At 40.2% G+C, this 23,844-nt stretch overlaps 1 protein-coding gene across 1 annotated transcript in view; it reads left to right on the forward strand.

Moving 5' to 3' along the window:
* CLNK (cytokine dependent hematopoietic cell linker) overlaps positions 1-23,844 on the forward strand; it is a gene marked incomplete at both ends in the record, with an annotated part of 101,109 nt that overhangs the window by 39,214 nt on the left and 38,051 nt on the right. Inside the window, 4 exons of the mRNA XM_082654032.1 lie at positions 4,462-4,507; positions 18,749-18,774; positions 18,989-19,008; positions 20,095-20,205. Of these exons, the coding sequence (XP_082510158.1) occupies positions 4,462-4,507; positions 18,749-18,774; positions 18,989-19,008; positions 20,095-20,205 (203 nt within the window). The remainder of the gene's footprint in view (positions 1-4,461; positions 4,508-18,748; positions 18,775-18,988; positions 19,009-20,094; positions 20,206-23,844) is intronic.

Genomic DNA, 23,844 nt, shown 5'->3' on the forward strand with positions numbered 1-23,844 from the left:
CATTTATTAGTGAATGTGAACATGCTTTTGAATATTTATAACACATCTTCCTTGTGCATTATCTGTTCAAATAGTTTACCTACTTAACTTGAGGGTTTCTGTTAAATATTGACAAGAAAAGGAAACTACAAATTTTACCAAATAATGTCATTTACACAGAACACAGCCAATAGAGATTGGGAGAGCAAGATGAGGGATAAAATACTGAACACTTCCTCTTTACACAGACACCAAGCTAAACACTTGAATCATTCACTCAACAAATTCATTCAAGACATATGTGTTGGGTGCCTGCCATGGACCAGACAAAATTATAGGCATCAGTAAACCACCAAGGCCCTGCTCTCGTGAAACTTACATCTAGTGGGAGGAGGCCTGTGATAAATAAATAGGTAAATAATAGATACAAAGACAATATGTCAAGTGATGAGTGCTTTGAAAAAATAATGAAAGCAGGGCACTCATGGAAGGTCTTTCGGAGGATAGATGGCAATGAATGAATGAATGAATGACATTTAATCCTTAAAATGACCTTGCAAGACAAATGTTATAATCCCTATTTTAATGGCTCCAATACTTACCTTCTCTGAGCCTTTACTGTCTCAGCTATAAAAACTCATAGCTTTATGATAATACATACAAAATACAGTGCCTGGCACAAAGCAATCCGTTACTAAATGACACCTCCATGAGGACAGGGACCATTTTAGCCCCAGTACCCAGCACAGTGCCTTTATGTAAGAAGTTTTCAACAGATGTGGGTTAATTGGATAGAAATGAACAAACAAACTCTCAGGCATTTGATCTGAACCTTGAAATACGAATAGCCCGAAATATTAACAGGAAAAGAGACACAGTCTTCTTTCCCAGTTTGATTTCTATTCACATGGAACCCTTATTCCAGTCTGTTCCTCAAAGTTGTCACGTGAATATTTGCTACTATTCCCAAGATGTAAAACTGGGGCAGCCCCACAGGGGGCTGTTTGACAGGGAGGAGGACACTTCAGGGCTCTCATCACTAAAGCATGAAGCATATTCAGGGAACAATAGGAATTTTAGAGTCATTGGACCAGAGGCTAAAGACACAAGTTCTTATCTGGTTATAAAGAATAGAAAATTCTGACCTAGAAAGTTAAGTTTTTCTTTCCCTAAAAATCACTGATAATCCCCCTTTCCATGTAAGTAAACCTTCATGAGAAGAATGCTTTTTAAAAAAATAATAATTCTTATTTAATTTTTTTTAAAACAACTATGCCAGAATTTGTCTCCATTTGTATTACTTTATATCTTTTCATATTATCTTTGTAGCTTTCTGTTACAAATTTCTTCTTTTAGTTAGGTCACTTTGCAAGTGGAACTATAATCTCAACATATTAAGTCAAGTGAAATCTTGTGAGTAAAAGGATATGGGAGATTGAGCACAATTTTGGCCAGGAGGGAAGTTGTCTTATAAATTAATTATATAAGGACTTGGCCTCGATTCAGATAAAAAAGGAATTTTGCTTTTATAATCAATATTTGAATAATCAAGTTTTTATGGTAAGCAGATTTTTTTTATTATAACCTCATTCTCAGGAGTTAATTCTAATTCATTTTGCACATTTATGTTGAGATTAAACTCTCTGTGAAATGGATCTTCAACAATCCTTACAGGGGCCAGTTCTTACGATGACTCCTTAGACTGGTTACAACTGTCTTAAACCACTAGACCACTGTCCAACTTTTCATTTATTGAGCGCTTGCTGTGTACAAAGCACTACGTTCAACAATGGGGGTAAAAAAAAATTAGCCAATGCCCACAGTCTAATGGAGGAGGCATTGGCCCAAACAGGCAGCTTTGATGTAATACAAAGCGTTAAGACAGAAGTGACACAGGATGCAAAGAGCAGGGAGCTGCATCACTTAGTCCAGCCAGAGGCTTTTAAGAAGCCTTCTGGAGGAAGCAATGCAAAGCAGCCTTTGACATCAGTAACATATTGCACTGTAATCAGTAGTTCTGATCCGAGACCATTTTGACCCCTAGTGGTCATTTACAATGCCTGGAGACACTTTTGGTTGTCAGGACTTGGGGAGTGCTACTGACACGTGCTGGGTGGAGGGCAGGGATGCCGCTCAGTATAATGCAATAACACAGGGCAGCCCTCACAGCAGAGAATCATCCGACCCCAACTCTCAATGATGCTAAGGCTGAAAAACTTCTGTTGTAATTAAACGTGTGTTATAATATGTTGTAAACTCAGAACTGCGTGCATGTCTGAGTCTTCCTTCACCATCCAAGTTCTTATTCCTCTTTGTTCCCACATAATCCAGCATTGATACAGGTATAAAGTAGGCACTAGTAAATATTTATTTGATAGAAAAATGGGAGTAGTGCTGGGGGAGGGGCAGGAAATATTTCTAGGCCCAGGATCCTATGCTAATATCATCAGAGGGTACCTCCCCCTGCGGAAGATGCAATGCAAAGAAACTCTCTCATGCGAAAGATCCAAATGGATCCAAATGTTCAAAAGGGAAAGTGGACATTGGCCACCAAAGGGGAAAAGAACAGAAACACTAAGGAAGCCCCATCCCTAATACCCTAATCACGCACGGCCCAGCTGAGACAGAGACAATGGAGAACCTCTCCTGCTCCGGGCTAGCAATGGCAGGTGGGCAAGGGCATTGGGAGAGACCCGCTCTGCAGGGCAGGTGCACAGGGAAGGCTGAAAGCTGAGGATGCAACAAGAACTTTGCAAAACTCCAATAAAGATGTTTAAAAAAAAAGCTACTATAAAAATATAAAATAAAAACCCAGCACACCAGCCTCCATACCCTGGTGGAATTGGAAGCTGATGGTGTGACGAAGGAAGCCATAACAACAGCAAACACAAACCACGCTCAAGCCTTGACTAACTTGGCCAGCAGAAGAGCCACCACTTTCCAAGCATAAATAAGGTGTTTCAATGTTCCACAGAGGAAGAGGTGGACGTTGAACATTAAGACATGAGGTAACGGCGTTCAGTGACCCTTCCTCCCCATTCACCTTGGCCAACTCAACTTGGCACCAATAAAGTGTAACACTGAGACTCTCTATTAGTCAGGGTTCTCTAGAAACATAGGCGGTAGATGATAGATAGTTAGATAGATAGATAGATAGACAGATAGGTGATAGATAGATAGATGATAGGATAGATACAATAGAAAGACAGAAACATATAGACATATATAGCCATAGACATACACACATACATATAAATAAATTAGTGATTATGGAGGCTCAGTCCCACAATCTGCCATCAGAAAGCTGGAGACCCAGGAAAGTCAGTGGCATAAGTTCCAGCCTGAGTCCAAAGGCCTGAGCACCAAGAGAACCAATGATGTAAATCTCAGTCATCGAGGGCAGAAGACCTTCGTCCCTGGTCAACAGTCAGGCAGAGAGATCAAATTCTCCTTTCCCCTGCCTTTTTATTCTATTCAGGCCCTCAATGGACTGAATGATGCCCACTGGCATTGGGGAGGACAATATGCCTTACTCAGTCTACTGATCCAAATTCTAATCTCATCTGGAATCACTTTCACAGACACACAGAAATAATGTTTAATCAAATATCTGGATACCCTGTGACCCTGTCAATTTGACACATAAAACTAACCATCGTAGACCCCAATACTGATCTAGGCTTAAAGGCTTTCAAAGGCATTGGACATCATTAGGATGTCTCTATCATCTTCTTCACTCTCATGCCTAATAATTGTACAGCCATCCCTTAATAGTTCAGCAACACCTTTAATACTATTAATAATGACAGCTAACAATTATTCAGCTTCATTTGTGTCATTTCCCGTTCTAGGCACATTGACTGTCTCATGTAGTCCTGCCACCCTTGTGAGGTATCAGTTCTTTTGCTACCTCCACTTCACAGATGAGGAAACTGAGGCTTAGAAGGTTAAATGACTGGCCATGTTCTCATAGCCAGCACATGATGGACGTGAAATCCCAACACGGGCATCCACACGAGGCCACACACTGAACTGCCTGCTCCATCGCTTTCATGGACTTGATCATGAATGTTGAGCTTCACAATAATTCAATGACATGATTGACTAAATATTTTCCCTATTAAAAAGATGAAAAATCTAAGACTCATAATATGGTAAATGCTTTTCCAAAGTTTCACAGCAATAAGATTGGATTGGATCTCAATTGGATCTCAAACCAAGTATTTTTATGCCAAATTACCACCTGAGGCCACTACCCTCATTGCTGGCACAGTGGTACATGTATTTACACGTATTTACACGTATTTACACGTATTGACTGATTGCCTCCCATACTCATAGGGTGATCTATAAGAATGATGAGTCCAGGGACTTATGCCTTTACCTTGGGAATCATCAGATTACAGTTATATACTGAGTGGCAGGTCATGAGATGATATAGTCACAATTTAAGAAATAATGGTGCCACGTTGTCTTCTACAGGTGGAACAACCCATTTCCAGGGATATCAGAAGGCAACATGTTAAAGGTAAAGTCAAATCACAAAGTTTGAAATATAAGTATATTTGCATCTTTCTTTGCTTCCAAGATCCTCTTACATTTTTGCCTGTGGTCACAGATTTCTTCAACAAGGTTATCTATTGACTTAACCTTCATGAAATAACTAATTTTGGAAAGAGTCTCTCACGTCTTATGCCTTTTTATCACCTTACCTTATTAATGAAGAAATTGATCGTGAAAAGTCATATTCCATGTTGTGCAATTTGGGAAAGAGATTGTTTTGAAACATATGGGTTGCATCAGATACATAACTAAGTTATTTCTCTAAGCATACCCCTCTGTAAAATTGCAAGATAGAAATCTAATTTTAAAATGCTGATTAATTAACATGAAAATAGATTTTAAAGCTTCAGGCAAAGAAACTCAATTTGGAGATAAAGATACAGGTAAGAACCTGAAAGGAAATAATCAATTTCAGTAGTGCTAGAAGCACAAATGGAGGACAGCCAAAGAAATTTAATTGGATCCTATACATTATAGCTTCTCTCACCATTTCCCCCAATGTCCCCATATTCTCTTACAATATTCAGTTAGAAAAGATGACAATGCCATGATTTACATTTCCCAGTAACTGAAACATCGAAATCAACTTTTATGTGTCTGATGCTATATTCTATAACATATTATTAACATCACATTTTCTTTAATGGGAAAGTGTAATAGTTAGGGTCCTAAGGGGAAACAGATGGCACTCACCCAAATTAGGATAATTTAAGGAGGTTTATTTACAAAGGAACTATTGACTAAGGTGTGTGAGGTGTAGGAGAAGAATGAGGGGTGATGCAGAAACTGGGGCCAACAGCAGTGGTGCTGTCACCACCCCTAAGCCCAAAAGGATGAGGGGACAGCTACAGAAAACCAGAAGGAGCTCACCACCTTGAGAGGAGCAGTGACCATTGGTTGAGGAAACACCACCAGCCCATGTGGACCTCCCAGGGTGGGACTCAAGGGAATACATGCCCCAACCTCCCTCTCCAACTTTCCTCTGATCTCCTGTTCGGACTTCCTAATGGCTGAACCCAACCTGAAACCACGGGGCAAGGTAGCCTGCATGTGCTGGTTGGTCTCCCAGGATGGAGAGTGAGGTGGAGCAGGGCGGACAAGGTGAACAGTGGACCTGGAGGCACAAAGGGAAGATATGCACAAAGGGAAGCAAGGTGGAAGGAGCAATGAGAGGAGCCCAAGCCCAGGCTCTACTACTCCCTGGCTGTGTTACCTTAAGTAAGGCACCTAACCTTTCCGAGTCTTACTTTCCTCCTCTTGAAATGGGAAGTGGGCAGGGCTTTTCTGACTCATCAGTTCAATTGAATTAGCAGAGGCAGGAAACAAGAGCTGTTCCCTATTCCATCTCTCCTCTCCATCCTTCACAGCCTGACAGATCCCTGTCTATCTTCCCTCTAGACCACTCCTAAACCCCTCAAAATAGGGGAGATTTCCTATCAGTGCCTCTTTAGTCCTTAAACATGGAAATGCCTTCCATGCACACAGCACTTGATTCAGAGCTTTTCTCCATTAACTGATGTATTTTAATCCTTAGAAGACCACATGAATCATGTAGAGGAAGTTTTTTCATGCCTCTTGACAGAGAAAAGGAGCAGAGCACAGAGGCATCCCAGAGCAGATCATAATCATTTGATATATAGATGTCTTAGGTCCTAATAGAAGTTTTATAGGCAATTTATTGAGAAATGAGTCCTGGGGAGAAAGCAGACAAGAAATGGATTTCACAATTCCCCTCTTTTTTTAATAGTTCACTATAGACATGCACCTTCATTTCTTTGATTGCAGAATCTTCTTTGACCACTATTCTACATATATTAATATGTCTGTGTCACTATCAGGATGGTTCTAATTCCAATTCCAACATATGCAGGGGGGCAGTTTCCACCCACGCACCATCAAGCAATTCTCTGGATACCAGCTGGGTATCCTACAATTCAACCCAATTCTCACACTATCCACCCAGAGACAGCACCAAATTCTACAAGTTAAGGGCTCAGTGCTACCAGACCGTACCTCACCACCACTTCAGATGCCAGTCACAAGCCCAGATTGTCACCTGTGTTTCTATAGATGGGAGGTTCCAACCACTCCCTCCTTAGGTTCGATTAATTTGTTAGAGTGGCTCACAGAACTCAGAGAAACATTTTACTTATTAAATTACCAGTTTATTGTAAAAGGATATAACTCGGGAACAGTCAGGTGGAAGAGACATATAAGGGGAGGTATGAGGAAAAGGCAGGGATCTTCCATGCTTCCTGAATCTCTCAAACTCCAAACTTTTGGGGTTTTATAGAGGCTTCATTACATAGGCATGGTTGATTAAATCATTAGCCATTGTGGACTGAACTCAATCTCAAGCCACTCTCCTCTCCCTGGGACGGTGGCGGGGGCGGGGGGCCAAGGGAGGGTAGACATAGGGGACTGTAAGTTCTTCTAACCCTTTGATCCCGTGGTCTTCGGCTAACCACCACTGACAAACAGTCCCCATCATTAGATGGAGTCCAGAAGTAAGTCACCTCCTTAACGTAACAAAAGACACCTTGATAGCTCTCATCACTATGAAATTCCAAGGGATTTAGGAGCTCTGTGCCAGACACAGGGACGAAGACCCAATATATATTTCTTATTATAAATCCCAACATCACACCTATTCATCCATATATTCATCTATCAGCTTACAAATATTTGGAGTAGTCAACAAAAACTTGCATGGTAAAATGGAGGAAAAATTTTTTAAATCGTAGGAAGTATCTAGATAGACTGTAAGACTAAGGCAAAGATAAAATTCAGGCTGCTCGGGCACACATCACTACATTCTATTACAATTAAACTGCTAGTTTTTCTCTAAGCTTCCCGGTAACCTAAGCAAAAAAGCGATCACGCTTTTTTTATGTGAAATTAATTACCCAAAATAAAAAAAGAGCAAAGAAATTCCTCCAGGAGTGCAAGAAAGACACATCTTTCAGAGCTAAGTTAGTGCTGTCAATTTAATAAGGGTTGTTGGCTGATATCCAAGTAGCATGGCTATAAAATATGACTTTTTTAAAAGTAGACCCCAATGTAAACTGAAATCATAACTGCAGAGATGACCTCAGTGAAAGCAAGACTCACAGGAGTTGAGCTTGTAGGTTGCATGGAAAACTTCTTCAATAAGAGTTATTTCTTTATGTCTTCTTTTCCTGCACTTCCATAATTGATGGTTTTGTATTACCACCCAGAGCTCTAAGGTACTGTACAGAGAAAGGAGATGGAAAGGGGAAAAGTAATATGAATACCCCCATTTTTTGGATCAGGCATCTTGCTGGAAAATGCTTGAATGATTTATGTGTTTATTATAAAATTCTGTATTTTTGATGCAAACGCGTTCTCAGATAATTTATTCATTCTCACAAAATGTCATAGAGAAAAACATATTGCGTGGTTCAGTAATGGCAGAATTTTATGGTGATATTTTTCATCAAGTTGAGCAGTTGTAGATTTATGTTAATGTACATTTCATATTATTTTTCTTGCAATCATATTCTGACATTATCTGGAAACTGTCAGATTTCAAGAACTTATCTTCCCTGAAGCTTGGTATTTTTCTTTTTTTTTTTTCATTCCTAAAAATGGGTAAAAGTTTATTTGGAGGCAAAGTATGTATATAGTGTAAGTTGTTTATGATGAACCATTAATTAGCATTAACCACAGTTGCAGAAGAAATTGTCTCTTCAGGTGAAGATAGCTGTAATATTCAAAAATGGTGTGTCTTAGCTTCTTAATGCTGAGAATAAGTGAGCTTAAAATGAGTTTCTCTTTGGCTTCCATGTGAACCAAGCACAAACTTTAAACCAGTTTCCTTTGAGGTAAAAAGCATATCATATACAAGAATGAATTTATAATGAAATACAATGAACTATCCATGAGAAGAAGAAGGAATTATGCATAGATGGCTAAACACGGATATCCAGAAACATGAGCTTGGTTGAAAAGAAGCAAGATAGAATTCTACATAATGCCATCAAAAGACCTTTCTACTAGTTTGATTTTATTCGAATTTAGATGTCAAAGAGTTTAGAGTTAGTCTGGTTTTACCCCCTCATTTTATGCCAAGAAGCCTGGCAAGAGAAGGGGCTCACTCAAGGTCACAGAGCAAGCGGTCCTAGCCTGGACCAGAACTCAAGTTTTGTCAACTATGGCAATGTTTCCATGGTTTTACTATATTTGCTAGTATCTAAAATTTTTTCTGCAAACTCTCCCTGTTCCCTGATTTCCCACTCATCCAAACTATGCAATTTTTAGTGCAAAAGACATGAATTGAGGGATGATACTGTCCTCTAGTGGCAGAACACGGCAACACAAAACATCACAAAAAATGGTGGAATTTGCCATCCTATAGATTATTTCCTTAACGAATGACAAGCTTTAGGCCCCAGGCCTAGAAATGATAAGAAATAAATTTAAGATTATTCTCCTACTATTTTAGATTTAAATTTATTTCAGACACAGCCAGTGGCTCAAAAGTGATAGAGGTCATATACCTTTATTTGGGAGCAAAAAAGAAAGAAAGAAATAAAAAAGAAAAGTGAGAGAGGCATTGATACAATATTCAGTTCAAAGCCAATGTTATAAATGTTGTAAAATCACTCATTAATGGAACTACAGGACAGTATTTTGTCTCACCAACACACAGAGAAAAGAAAAAGCGTTTGAGTAGCAAATACACTCTTCAATAGTGAAATATAAAGTAGCCACAATTAGAAGAATTGAAAACAAGGCAGTTACAACATCGTGTGATAACTGCCAGGGGAGAATGCCACTTCTATTCACTTTGTGCCAGGGCACTGAGTCACAGAAGACCTTAGACCACGAGGAGTCCACAGTCTGGTCGGGTCTATACGAACTCAAAAAAGTACATACATACTTAATTCGGCCCCTGCAGAAGAACTGTGAATCCTGGGAAGGATTCACACAGCAACGGACATTGGGCTGAGGTGTGAGACAATGACCTTAGGGGAAGTTAATTATGTTTGAGATGTAGCAGCAGCTAAAATATGGTTGCATGAATGTTAGATTTGGGGACAAGGAGACCTGCGTTCAAATCCCAGCATTACCGCTTTCCAAATGTGAAATCTACAAGGAACGTAACCTCTCTAAGTTTGTTTCCTTATCTCTAAAAGGGAGGAAACGCACCTACATTGTAATACATCTGTCTGTTTTAAAGTTTATAACCAACGCAAATCCTATAGCATGGTTATTGACACGTGATGGACACTTGACAAAGGGATACTGACCTGAACTAATGGTTTCTGGAATTCATTCCTCCCTCTTTTACCCTCTGCCATTCTCCCTACACTGGAATGTATTCCTGCCTCTCTGTGTAGGCTGAAACTATCTCATGCTCTATCTACTTTGGTGTGGAGCATACACAATAAATCTGTTATCAATGAATATAAAAATAAGCTCCTCAATCACAAAGACCAAAGTTTACTAGACATTGTTTTCCTTACAGCAAACACATGGCACCGTGCTGAGCACATAGTGGATGCATGGTAAACACTAAAGCAACTCTAAAATTTAACCCATTTTAATAAAAGCGTATTAGATAAGCACGGCAGGCTGTCATAGGACCAACTAGAGACGAGCCTGTGATCCTCAGCCATGCGATCCCATTAGGTAGAGGCCCGCAAGAGGCAAGTCAAGAAGCCTGGTTGCTTCTGGCTCTGTCTCTGTCTGTGCTATGAATTTGTGAGTGCAAGTTCACATGCCTGATGAACAGGAAGGCCAAACAAACTGAAACATAGGAGTTTGGAGCAGAAAAAAGTTTATTGCAGGGCCATGCAAAGAGACTGGTGGCTCATCCTGTAAAAAATCTCGAGCTCCTGAAGGGTTTCAGCAAAGCATTTTTAAAAGCCAGGTGAGGGGGTGGCGGTCACAGGGTATGTGATCAGCTCATGCACAGTTCGCTGATTGGCTGATGGTGAAGGAACAGGGCAGTGTCACAGGGGTTAACATTATCAGTCCTTAGGCTCCAGGAGGCCTGGGGGCTGTGTGCTCATGGTCATAAAGTAGTTAACATCTTCCGTGTGGTGCAGGGTTTTCACATCCGTAAAAAAATTCAGGAAATGTGCATCAAATACACTTATCTATGTACTTCACAGAGAAGATAAAGCAGAGGATATGGCGGAAGGCCTGTCCCAGGAAGATCCCATAGGGTCCTGCTCCGTTACAAATTTAGGCAAATGATATTCCCTTACTGGCCCTTAATATCCCATCTATAGAAATGTGGGAGAACACAACGGCCTCTAGCATTTTGTGTATCCATGGATATGGTCCATACATACAAATCCACCCACCCCACTGCCCATGTCATCGCCTCTGAAACCTCAGTCCTTCCCTTCACCCTGCCTGCCCACCTTTCCTGAGATACCCAGGTCAGCGGAAAAGATGTCTCCTGGGCTTGTTTAGGAAAGATGCTTCTATCCCACATCTGTCACTAACAAGGTGCAGCTGTTGACATACATGTTCCTAAGAAACTGCACTTTCCAACCTTATTTGAGGAACTGTTAAATCTGGCAGGTCCCTCCCACATCCTTGGCTTTGCCTAACTTAATCCCTCCCCACTCAACCCAAAGAATGGTTTCAGCAATTTACTGCTGGAATTAATTTCTGAAAGTTTCCACAGACGTGGAGAGGTTTCTCAAACAGGCCTTGTGAAATATGCACTAGCCACTTGGATCGTAAGTTGCTTCTTTGGACGCTTCTGCAATTAATCATCAGGATGTGAAATCCTAAAGGTTCACTTTTATACATCATAAAACTTTTAAACATAATAAATACGGCGACTGAGGCCAGGTTTTATCCAATTTTGTTCAGAGTCTATGTCTCTAATTACAGAACATTACACGGATGGTATGTTTCCAAAAGCGTTGATTGTGATGATCATATTTCATAGATAAAGGGTACTGCGTATATTTAGCACAAATTGACTAGGAGCTAATTGAAAAACAAGTATCATTTTATTTAAGCTTGGCCATCCAAGGAACTGCACTTCATTATCTGCATTTTACAGACATGGAAACAAGCCCAGAACATTTAAATAATGTGCCCAAGATTACTCAGTAAGTGATTGAGGGGGGATTAGAACCCAACACGAATGATTTCAAAGATCCCATTTGTGACCACTCTATTGCATCATTGTCCCTTCTATCAAGAAACAAATTCTTGAAACCCACATATCTTCTCTTCCAACCATTTAAATCACAGATGAGGAAACCAAAGCTCAGAGAAGCCAAACAACTTGTACTAAGTCACGTGGCACATCAGTAGTAGCACTAAAACCAGATCACAAGCAGTGGTAAATGTGTAATATCCAAATCTCTGAAAAAAAGGTATGAGAACAAAGTTGGAGGACTGATGCTACTCAACATCAAGGCTTACTATAAAGCTCCAGGAATCAAGACAGTGTGGTATTAATGAAGGACTAGAAAAATAGATCAGTGGAACAGAACAGAGAACCCAGAAATAGACCCCCATAGAGTCAACTGACCTTTGATAAAGAAGCAAAGGCAATACAATGGAGCAGAGGTAGTCTTCTCCACAAATGGTGCTAAAACAATTGGATATCCACCTACAAAAATATAAATCTAGATACAGATCTTACACCCTTTGCAAAAATTAACTTGAAATGCGTCATAGACCTAAATTAAAAATCAAAACTATACAACTCACAGAAGATAGCATAGAAAACCTAGATAACCTTGGGTATGGTGATGCCTTTTTAGTTACAACACCAAAGACATGATCTATGATTGATAAGCTGAACTTGATCAAAATTTTAAAACTTCTGCTCTGCAAAAGACAATATAAGAGAATAAAAAGACAAGCCACAGACTGAGAGAAAGTATTTGCAAATGAAACATCTGATAAAAGACTATTCTCCAAACTATACAAAGAACTCTTAAAGCTCAACAATAAGAAAACAAACAGCCCAATTGGGAAAAAAAAAAATGTGTCAAAGACCTCAACAGAGACCTCACCAAAGAAGACATACAGGTGGCAAATAAGAATATGAAAACATGCTCCACATCATATGTCACCAGGGAAATGTAAATTGAAACAATAATGAGATACCCCATCCATCTATTAGAATGGCCCAAATCAAAACACTGATAACAGCAAATGCTGGTGAGGATGTGGAGCAACAGGAACTCTCATACACTGCTGGTGGGAATGCAAAATAGTACAGCCACTTTGGAAGACAGATTGGCAGTTTCCTACAAAACTGAACATACTCTTACCATGTGATCCAGCAATCACACTCCTTGGTATTTACCAAAGGAATTGAAATTTTATGTCCACACAAAAACCTACACACAGATGTTTATAGCAGCTTTATTCATGATTACCAAAAACTTGAAAGCAACCAAGATGTCCTTCAGTAGGTGAATGAATAAATAAACTGTGGTACAATCCAGACATTCCACTGTGGAATATTATTCAGTGCTAAAAAGAAATGAGCTATCAAAACACAAAAATACATAGGGGAAACTTAAATGCATATTACCAAGTGACAAAAGCCAATCTGAAAAGGCTACATATTATGTGATTCCAACTATATGACATTCTGGAAAAGGCAAAACTATGGTGGCAGTAAAAAGTTCAGTGATTACCAAGAGTCTGAGTTGGGGAGAGAGATAAATACATAGAGCACAGAAGATTTTTAGTGAAAATACTCTGTATGATATTATAATGATGAGTACATTATACATTTGTCCAAACCCATAGAATGTACACCAAGAGTGAGCCCTTAGGTAAACTATGGTCTTTGGGCGATTATGATGTATCCATGTAGCTTCATCCTTGGTAAAAAATGTAACATTTGGGCTAGTGATGTTGATAATGGGGGAGGTTATGCATGTGTGGGAGCAGGTGATAAATTGGAAATCTCTGTACCTTCCTTCCAATTCTGTTGTAAACCTAAAACTGCTCTAAAAAAAATAGTCTTTATTTTTTAAAAAAGTAATTATGCTCACCACAGACATATTAAAGAAAATATCGCATCTCAAAAAATAGTATGTACATACATGCATATATAGACCTATTATAAATTTTACTGATAAAAGGATGTATATAGCACACAGTTTTAAAATAATAGTAAAATATACAACACTCTATCATAAATTTTATATAGCCAATTGATTTTCACAGAGTGCTTTCACTGATTTTTTCTAAACTCTTGTATCTGCAGCCAAACGATGACTGCAATTGATGTAATTACATGAACAGCTTCTTAGCTGAGTCAGATGACAGTTTTTCAATATCAGAAGTATATTTCCTCAATTTTCCTCTTTTTACAATGTAATGCGACAACGTACAGACACAACACACTTTTATATTTAATTTGCTTTGTCAACATTTTCTCCATCTCTTTAAGTATAGACAAGCAGTAAAGCAATAAATCAAACCCTAATTTGCAGCATTTGCCAATTTCCATGGTGTAAATACTTCCCCTACAGCAGATTTCAAGCTACCAACATGATCATTGAACAGGTAGTTGGGAAGAGATACCATTTTTTAGTATTTCCATCATAGACACAATAGAGGTAAATAACTTCAACAGCATAGATAAATGTGGTAGAATAACTAGGAAGTCATGAGTTTTGAGCAGATGCTACCTTTGTTTTTGAAATAACTTAAGTGTACATTTACATAATTATTTTTTTAATAATGGCCGTGTTTAACACCTGCATGGCAAAATCTTGAAAAATTAACAACCAGCTCCTATAAGCTGGCACCAGTAACCCTCCCAGCCCCCCACCCCCACCCCGAAATGCCACATGCAGGTCTCGCGATACTCTAACTTCACAGAACCCTCTGAGGTTGAGAACTTGTTCATGACTTCACCCTAACAAGTTATGGAGGTAATAGATTCTACAGCAATGCTGTGTTCAGCTCACTACATTATCTCCCAAGAAGCAATACATTTTTCAGCAGAAGTGAAAACTGCCTTACTGCAGACTGAAGAGCAAAATAAGGACACAGTCTCGGCAGATGGTGCTAATTACACATGCAGCCAACAGATGGCGAGCATGCCAGCCTCCTCCTAGTGAAAACTGCTTGACTGAATGTCAAGATGCGAACTATCTCGAATAACAACTGTTTGGGTCTTCTGATGGGACAGGGAATTTTTCATAGCATTTGGGGTATTTGTGTACCTCCTCAGGAGGGTCGATTGCCATTTTCCCTCTAATCTTCCATTACACAATAATACTAGTTACAGTGGGGATGCATTCAAAGCCATCACGTGAACTTCATCAATTCATTTATTCCACATACGAAGTCCCATGAAGTATGAGTAACCATGTCTCACTCTTCCAGATGAGAAATTGCAACCGTTCCTCAATCCATTTGTTTATTTCATTAATATTTATTGAGATCCTGCCATGACCCTACCCATAGTAGTAGCAGAATCAAGGTTCAAACTCAAGAAACTCAGCTCCAAATCTCATCTTCTTCCAGTATGTCAAATACCTGAGTTGTTACTACTTTCTTGAAAAAGCCCCACCCCTGCAAAAAAAATATGGTTGAATTTTATCTGAATTATTATCAAAGCTGTATGACAGTATGACAAGTTATTTCACCTGGTTGATCTAGTTTTCTCCCTCGTGGAGTCCCTGAAGTTCGTTTCTACCTCTTAGTCTATAACGTTTCAGTTATCTAAGCAATAAATAAGAGAAGCTCATGGCATAAATTACTGCTGTTAGATATATTTGACATAGCTGAAGGCTTCAGGATTTTTGATATTGCATATAATATCAGAAACACATTTTAAAAAATATTTTAAACATCTTTATTGAGATACAGTGCACATACTATAAAATTCACTAATTTAAAATGTACAATTCAATGACTTTAGTATATTCATAGAATTCTGCAACTATCACCACAATCTAAGTTTAGAAAATTTTATCACCGAAAAAGAAAGCCTGTATCCATTAGAAGCCGTTCCTCAACCCTTGCCCTTCCCCAAGAAACCACTAATATACTTCCGATCTCTACGGGTTTGCCCATTCTAGATTTTTAAAATATAAATGAAATCATCCAATATGTAGTCTTTTGACTTCCCTCATTGAGTACAATGTTTTAGAAGTTCATCCATGTTGTAACATGTATCAGTACTTTATTCCTTTTTACTGACAAATAACATTCCATAGTACAGACATACTTGTTTATTCTTTCATCAGTTGATGGACATTTGGGTGTTTTTTTTACCTTTTGACTTTTACGAATACGGCTGTTATGAAAACTCATGTACAAGTTTTTGTATGGATGTATGTTTGCATTTCTCTTTGAGTATATACCCAGGAGTGGAATCTGCATACACACATTTTTTTTTTAACTTTTTTTTTTTTTTTTTTTTGGCTATGTTGGGTCTTCATTGCTGCGTGCAGGCTTTCTCTAGTTGCGGCGAGCAGGAGCTACTCTTCGTTGTGGTGCGCATGCTTCATTGCTTTTCTTATTGCAGCGTGAGGGCTCTAGGGCACGTGGGCTCAGTAATTGTGGCTCACAGGCTCTAGAGCACAGGCTCAGTAGTTGTGGCACACGGGCTTAGTTGCTCCGCGGCATGTGAGATCTGCCTAGACCAGGGATCAAACCAGTGTCCCCTGCATTGGCAGGTGGATTCTTAACCACTGCACCACCAGGGAAGTCCCCACACACAGTTTTTAAATGAAGGGGATACTAACTGATGCCAGGGAAAACCTTACATTATAATGAAGGCACACGACTCACAGACGGTGTAGGGAAAAGATGCACCACCGTTAAGGCAAGGTTCTCACCACAGCCTACAAGACCCTGTGTGATCTGGGCACCCCTCCACCTCCACCACCACTGTGGGGACAGTAGTGCCCCTTTGTGCTCATCCCACCTTTGAGTCTTTGCACTTGCTGCTCCCCCTGTCAGTGATACTCTTGCCCAGGTGTTCATATGGTGTGTTCCCTCACTTTCTTCAAGCCTCTGTTCTCATCACCTATCCACAAAGGCCTTCTGGGGTCTGTCTGAAAAATAGTAGCCCCGTCCGCCATCTCTCACTCACCCTACTTCATTTTTCTTTGTAGCACCTGTCATCACCTGACAACATATACTTTTGTTTATTTCTTTTCTATCTCCTACCACTGGAATGTAAGTTTACATGAGAATAGCAACTTTTTTTGACATTATATTCCCCAAAACCTACATCAATAAATGTATTAAAAATGAATCCATGCCTGACATACACTAAAACCTCAATAATAAGTAAATGAATAAAAGCAAGATAGATGTCCTTTTCTAAACTCACAGTCACTGAAGCAAATGGGATACATATCTCTGAAGCAATAAATGGAATGTTCCTATTGAATTCCAGATGCTCAGTCTTTTTATTGAATTCTTTTTCCAGTGAATTGAATTGATCCCCAATAGTTATAGTGGTAGCTATGAAAAAAGATGTCTTAGACAGCCAACATCTAGCTTCACAGGGAAAGTCATCAGAATAAGCCATAAGGTAGTTCCACAGGGAGCTCTACTGCTGAAGCCAATGCACAATAAAATGAGGGCAAGTTAGTTTTGTTTTCTAATTTCATGCCTTAAAGAAGCATCCTGTGGCCTAAGTTTTTTAGTAATATCATTGAAATAACCAAAGATCTAACATTAACTAGGTGGCCACAGTTGTTGAAATACGTTCTGGGTCATATTTTGTGTTTTTACAATGCCTGGAACATCTACGATTCATGTCTTCCATCAGTGTTTGAATTCATGCAGAGAAGTCTATCCTATCTGTTTAAAAGTGTTTTCCAAGAACAAAATAGGGAGAGTGGTAATTTTGTTCAATGAAGTAGTTATTTTTAGACCTGGAAGAACCCTTAAAATCATCCAGGACAGTATATGTTGTGTTATGCTGTTTTTGGCCAGCTGGACCTTTCCCCAAAAGAAATCTTAAGAGGAGATCCAGTGGGAAGTGAGTGGAGGTAGAGTCCCGCCAGTGACATGGGGTGATGAACCAGAAACCAGCCGCCCCATCCTGCCGTCCTGCAGTTTCCTTGGGAGTCCCCAGGGGGACCACAATGGACTCTTCATAGCAAAGTTAAAAAACACAGATTTAATCCAACCTTGTTGTCTCACAAATAAGGAAAGGAGGCTCAGCCAGTGCTCAGTTGAGTTTTAAGTCTCCTACAATAAGATACAGACATTGTCTCACTGACTCCTCCCACCCCCTATAAAGCAGCATTTATTTGGTCACATCCATTTTTACAGATAAGTGAGCATTACTTCCTCAAAGAGCTTTTTCTGACACCCCAGACTAACTTGTCTCCTGTGTGTTCCTTCAATACCATGCCCTCTCTTCTTGAAATTATCATCACGATTTTAATAGTGTTTTCAGTGCATCTCTACCCTCTTAGTTATAAGCCCTATGGCAGCAGGGACAGTGCCTCTCACCTTTCCAATTATGTCCCCAGAACCTGGAACTTGGCCTGTAAACAGAACAACTGTAAACACCTTGAAGAGAAGGATCGTGTTGTGCCTAGTGCCTGGTCCTGTGCACAGTTCAGAGTAGCAGCTCAATAACTGTCTTTGAGTAGAATTGAACTGTGGAAATAAAACTACCTAGAAGTTGGGAAAATCCTTTCCGGGCCTCATTCAGGCTGTTCTAGGATTGGGTGGTCTTGGGCAATTGTCTTACCGAGTTTGTCCTTAACTTTATCATTCGTAAAATAAAACAGTTGTTTTCTGGCGTCTTAGAAAACCCTTCCATCTGGAAAATTTCGTGATGCTATTTTCCTCTGCTTGGAAATGTCCGATGAAGGTGTGAGGCAGGGACTTGAATTAATAAGATGACTGTATATATAAAAGAATGCTAATCAAGAGTTAATGGTTAAGAGAGGACCTTAGGGGTCACACCACATGCCATGAAATCTTCATTCTACAATTTACTAACTGGGGGACTGGAGGTGAGGTACTTAACTTCCCCACACCCCAGTTTCTGCATCCAGAACAAAGGCAAGCATTGAATGAGGTCACATAACTAAAATATTTAGCATGGTGCTGGGTATCTAATAAGAGCTCAACAAATGTTCATTGGCGTTATCACCAAAATTATTCAAAGAGGAATGATTTCCATTTAAACATATGTGAAAATAGCTTGTTGACATTTTCCATAAACTCACTGATGTTCCTTCTTATGTTTTAGGAGACAAACCCACAAAGGGAAACAAGGTAAGAAAAAGCATTGAAATGCATTTGTTACCCACCCTTTGTTTTAGAAGCACAGGAATATGGACAATGTGAAAGTTTAGGTGGCACTTGAAATATATATCCTAGAAGTTTGGTTGGGATTTGTCATGTCTACCTGTAAACCAAAAAATCACTAACCATTTAGCTCTGCTCAAAGAACCAGGACTTTAATTTCTGATTCTCTTTCCTTTTGCAGACTCCTTTACCACCTCCTCGGTAAGACACTGAAAATAGAACTTTGTTTTGCTATATACTTAAATGATTAGTTCTATCATTTGAGAAAGAGAAACACAAACATCTGATACTGAAAGCTAATGAGTTGGTCAATGAACAAGATTAAATAAGCCTCATTCATCCATTTAATCATTCATTCATTCACAGTCATCTATTCAATCTACCTCCACTTATCGATCTTTAATGAATGCCTTGCTTCCCTGCTTCCTGTTTCTTTCCCTTTGTTTAGTACAGAAATCTCTCCTTCCTTTTAGTACAGAAATCTGCCAGAGAGTCCTGGCACTGGGAAATGCCTTCAAGGGACCTAGAGTACATAAGTATATAATCATATAAGTATATATATATTTATATATATAATACATATACAAATGCAAATATTATTATACTTATATATATGGAGGCAAAAGCAACAGACTTGATTTCTTAGGCTCTGAGTTAGTCACTCTGTTGTTCTGCTTGGGCCCGTGAGGACCTCCATCACAGCACTTACTTCCCTGGCTGGTCATCTTCTCACCACTTCTCTCTCTGCCCTCCCAGAGGGAAGCATCTTGAGCCAAGGACTGTCTTTTTCCTTTCTGCATCTCCAGCATCTACCAACAGTGCCCGATACACTTTGTGAATGAGTGAGGGCATGGGTGAATAAATGGGTGAGTGAGGCACCCATTGACTTTGGAACATTTTCCTATTTCTTTGGGGAGATTCAAAAGCTCATGTCTTCTAGTCTGGAGCAAAGGAAAGGCTGTAATCATATTTTTACTCCAGGCCTCCTAAAACTTCAACAGATGGCAGATTGATAAAGCTATGACACCCTATAGAAAAGTACATAACACTCTAAAAAATTGAACCAGACCAAAGGGCAAGTTGCAAAGAGAGAGATTTAAGCTGATTAGAAGAATGAGTATTCTGACATTCGAAGCTCCCTATAGAGAGCTGCCACCCCCCGCCCCCAAAACTGATGTTTCCAGCCCAAAGCTGAGGGCACAGCGGGCAGGGCTGTGTGAATTCCAGGTCTGAGGAGCCATCTGTGCAGCAAACCTTCTCAGGTCCCCACTGTGACTCTTCACACAGGCCGCCCATCACTCTTCCAAAGAAGTACCAGCCCCTGCCCCCTGAGCCGGCGAGCAGCAAGCCACTCTTCCCTCAGAGGTGCACCTTTGCCGAAGTCCAGAGAGAGTCCAGGTGAGAGTCTTGCTGTTGCTGGTGGTGAGATGACCAGGGAACGGGTGGGCAGGGGGAAGAGAGCAACAATAACCAAACCAGTCGCCTCTCTAAATGGGCTGCCCAACGTGGTGGGGACAGCCATCCCATACCTTGAGGGAAAGCACCTCAGAAACCTGTAGTTTGACTCCTTAATGGAAAATACACCTTCTTTGTAATAAAATCAGTTACTGGAAGAATGGCTCACTTACGATGTGAATTAGTTATTAAAGAAAATGTTATCATTGCCGGAACTGAAAGGGGTTCAGACTGTATGAGGACCAATATTGGCACGCAGCTTCCCATCTCCCAGGCCGGAGAAGTATAACCGCGCACGTGAAAACCCATTTGTCAAAAACGTGATTGCCTTTTTAACAAAGAAATATAAAAAATCCAACCCTCTGGTATTAAGTGCTGATGCCAGAGCCCCGCTCCCAAATGTATGGGGCACGGGGCAGCCGAGCAGCCAGCTCTGATCAAAAAATGTCACAAACACGAAAGGACCTCTTTTTCTTTTCCCCGAGAGAGTTTACATCTCCAAAATTACCTTATTTTAGAAGTCAAAACAGAGACTGGTGTTTCCCTCGTGTTGCTGCCCAGAGTGAGTGATGCTTTCTGACTGCGAGCTTGGATCAGCCGGTGAGGTGCAGGGCACTATTTCGTCCGTGAGCATTTCTCGTGCATACAGAAATTCAAAATATCAGGCACATTTGGCACTTCTGTGGAAAACCCTTTCATCACTGGTTCTGATGGCGGAACGTAAAAGAGCCGAAAATGCCATTTCCCCCTTAGTTTTTTTGGCAAATGCCTCTTCCCTTTCTGTCCTTTAGAAGCCCACACAAACATACATCTTCCATGCAGAAACCTCTCCTGCTCTTCCTCGTGCAATTTCCTCTCTCCCCTGTCCCCATCTCGAAACGCAGGTTCTCCTTCTTATAAACTAGCAGAGGAAGGGCAGCGGGGGCGGGGGGGGGGGGGGGGGCGGAAATGTCTTTGCTCCCAGGGGAGTTCATAGTGTCTGGAGACATTTTGTCGTGACAGCTTGAGTGCTGGGGATGTATCTAGTGGGTAGAGGCCAGGAATGCCGCCAAACACCCTGCAGTGTGCTGAACTCCCCCAGAACAAAGAGTAATGAGACCCAAAAGGTCAGTGGGCCAGAGACTGGGAAACTCTGCCCCAAGGCATATGACTTGCTTCTCTAAGCCCAAGGCTTTTCTCAGCAGTAAAGTGAGGTTAAGAATAATGCCTACTGCCTACCTCCTGGGCTAATGTGAGAATTAAATAAGATGATTTCTATCAAGTGCTTATCAGTACCTGCCTAGCACATATTTATTACCAACATGTGTTACAGTTACTACCTTGAGCCATTTTCTATTGGTGCCTTTGCCACCGCATATAATATATTTGGAAAGAAGTCTGTCCCTTTGACCTCAAAAGGAGGGGCTAACTCACTGCAGTATGCATATGTCCTAGAACCCCGCGAGGCAGTTTCCAGAGGGTCTGAGCCAGACCAAGAGTCACCAGATTTCCTCTCTTTTGATTTCTGTTTTCAAAGAATGAGTGTCTTGGAAACAACAACAGTAATAGAACATCATCTGAATTGGAAATGTGAAATGCATTGTCCCTAAAATTCCTGACCAAGTCGTCTAATATGACAAGAACTGGCCCAAACTCAGAGAAGGAGATAGAAAATAAGATGGGGCTTCCCTGGTGGCGCAGTGGTTGAGAGTCCGCCTGCCGATGCAGGGGACACGGGTTCGTGCCCCTGTCCAGGAAGATCCCACATGTCGCAGAGCGGCTGGGCCCGTAAGCCATGGCCACTGAGCCTGTGCGTCCGGAGCCTGTGCTCCACAACGGGAGAGGCCACAACAGTGAGAGACCCGCGTACTGCAAAAAAAAAAAAAAAGAAAATAGGATGAATAAATATCAAAGATGATGAGGTTGTTCAGTGTGGAGAAGAGAGGATTTTTATTTTCTTTCTGTTTCTTTACATTGGAAAGAGTAGGATATGGGAACCCAGCAGGACGGGGATTGGATCCCTGCTGAGCCACTTCTGGCTGTAAAATTTCAGGAAGCTCTTAAACAGTTCTGAGTCCTGCTTTCCTTATTGGTAAAAAGAAAATAACCAGCCCCATGAGATAGAATTGTGGTAAGGAGGTATGTGATTTTTCTAAAGTACTAGGATAATATCTGTCACAGCATAGGAAAGAAGAAAGAAAAACACTTAAACAGCATCTCCCATCTGTACCCGACAGAATTAGGCACCCATAACCCTATTTTGTCTTGAAATAGAAGCTATAGATTCTAGGGCAATGTTTCTCATCCTGGCTTTACATTGAAATAATTAGGTAAACTTTTTAAAAATTACTGTTCTCCAGGATCTGTTTTAATTGAGAGCATCTCTATAGGGCATTAGTATTTTTCAAAGCTCCCCAGATGAATCTGATGTACATCCAGGGCTAGGCGCCCAGAGGGACCCAGATTCGAGGGATATTTCTGCCACTCAAGCTTCGAAGGTGCTTAGGCCTTACCTGCCTGTGTCCAAGCTTCTAATGTCTAAAATAATACTCTCCAGATTTCCAGATGAGCCCCTCTGCTGTCTGGATCACACCAGCCTACTGTCAGCCATGTCAGTGGTGTTGGAATCTTTAGACTTTCGTGTTTTGTAACTTTGCAGTGTCTCTAGTTGTAGTTTACAGTGTTTAATCATGCTTAGATGTGATGAGAGCTGTGCTGGGTCTCTTCACCAGAGGATAGTTACATTTCATCTCATTGAATCCTTTCTGCAGCCCAATAAAGTGTGATTTTCTAAGGCTTGGAAAGGCCAAAGTGCCCAGCCCAGTAGAGGCATATAATAAGAACCTGGTAAAAATCACTTCCCTACTCACTGGGCACAAAATGTCATTAAGATTCAGAGAAGTTAGGTGACTCGGTCAAAATTATAGAGTTGGTATATGACTGTTGAGAGGGCAAAAACATGCAAAGCCCAGTGCAAGACACTGGGAATGCCACGAGGGCTAAGAGAGCTTTGCTTTATTCTATTTTATTTTATTGTTTAATTTTTATTGGCATATAATTTATTTACAATGTTGTGTTGGTTTCTGTTGTACAGCAAAGTGAATCAGTTATACATATACCTATATCAACTCTTTTTTTAGATTATTTTCCCATATAGATCATTACAGAATATTGAGTAGAGTTCCCTGTGCTATACAATAGGTCCTTATTAGTTATATATTTTATATACAGTAGTGTATATATGTCAATCCCAAGCTCCTAATTTATCTCTCTTCCCCCTTTCCCCCCTGGTAACCATAAGATTGTTTTCTACATCTGTGACTCTATTTTTGTTTTGTAAATAAGTTCATTTGCACCATGTTTTTTAGATTCCACATATAAGCAATATCATATGATATTTGTCTTTCTCTGTCTGACTTACTTCACTCAGTATGACCATCTCTAGACCCATCCACATTGCTTCCAATGGCATTAATTCGTTGTTTTTAATGGCTGAGTGATATTCCATTGTATATATGTACCACATCGTCTCTATCCATTCCTCTGTCAATGGACATTTAGGTTGCTTCCATGTCCTGGCTATTGTAAATAGTGCTGCAATGA

Source organism: Grampus griseus (assembly GCF_964374135.1).
Source record: "Grampus griseus genome assembly, chromosome: 4".
Classification (NCBI taxonomy): Eukaryota; Metazoa; Chordata; class Mammalia; order Artiodactyla; family Delphinidae; genus Grampus; species Grampus griseus.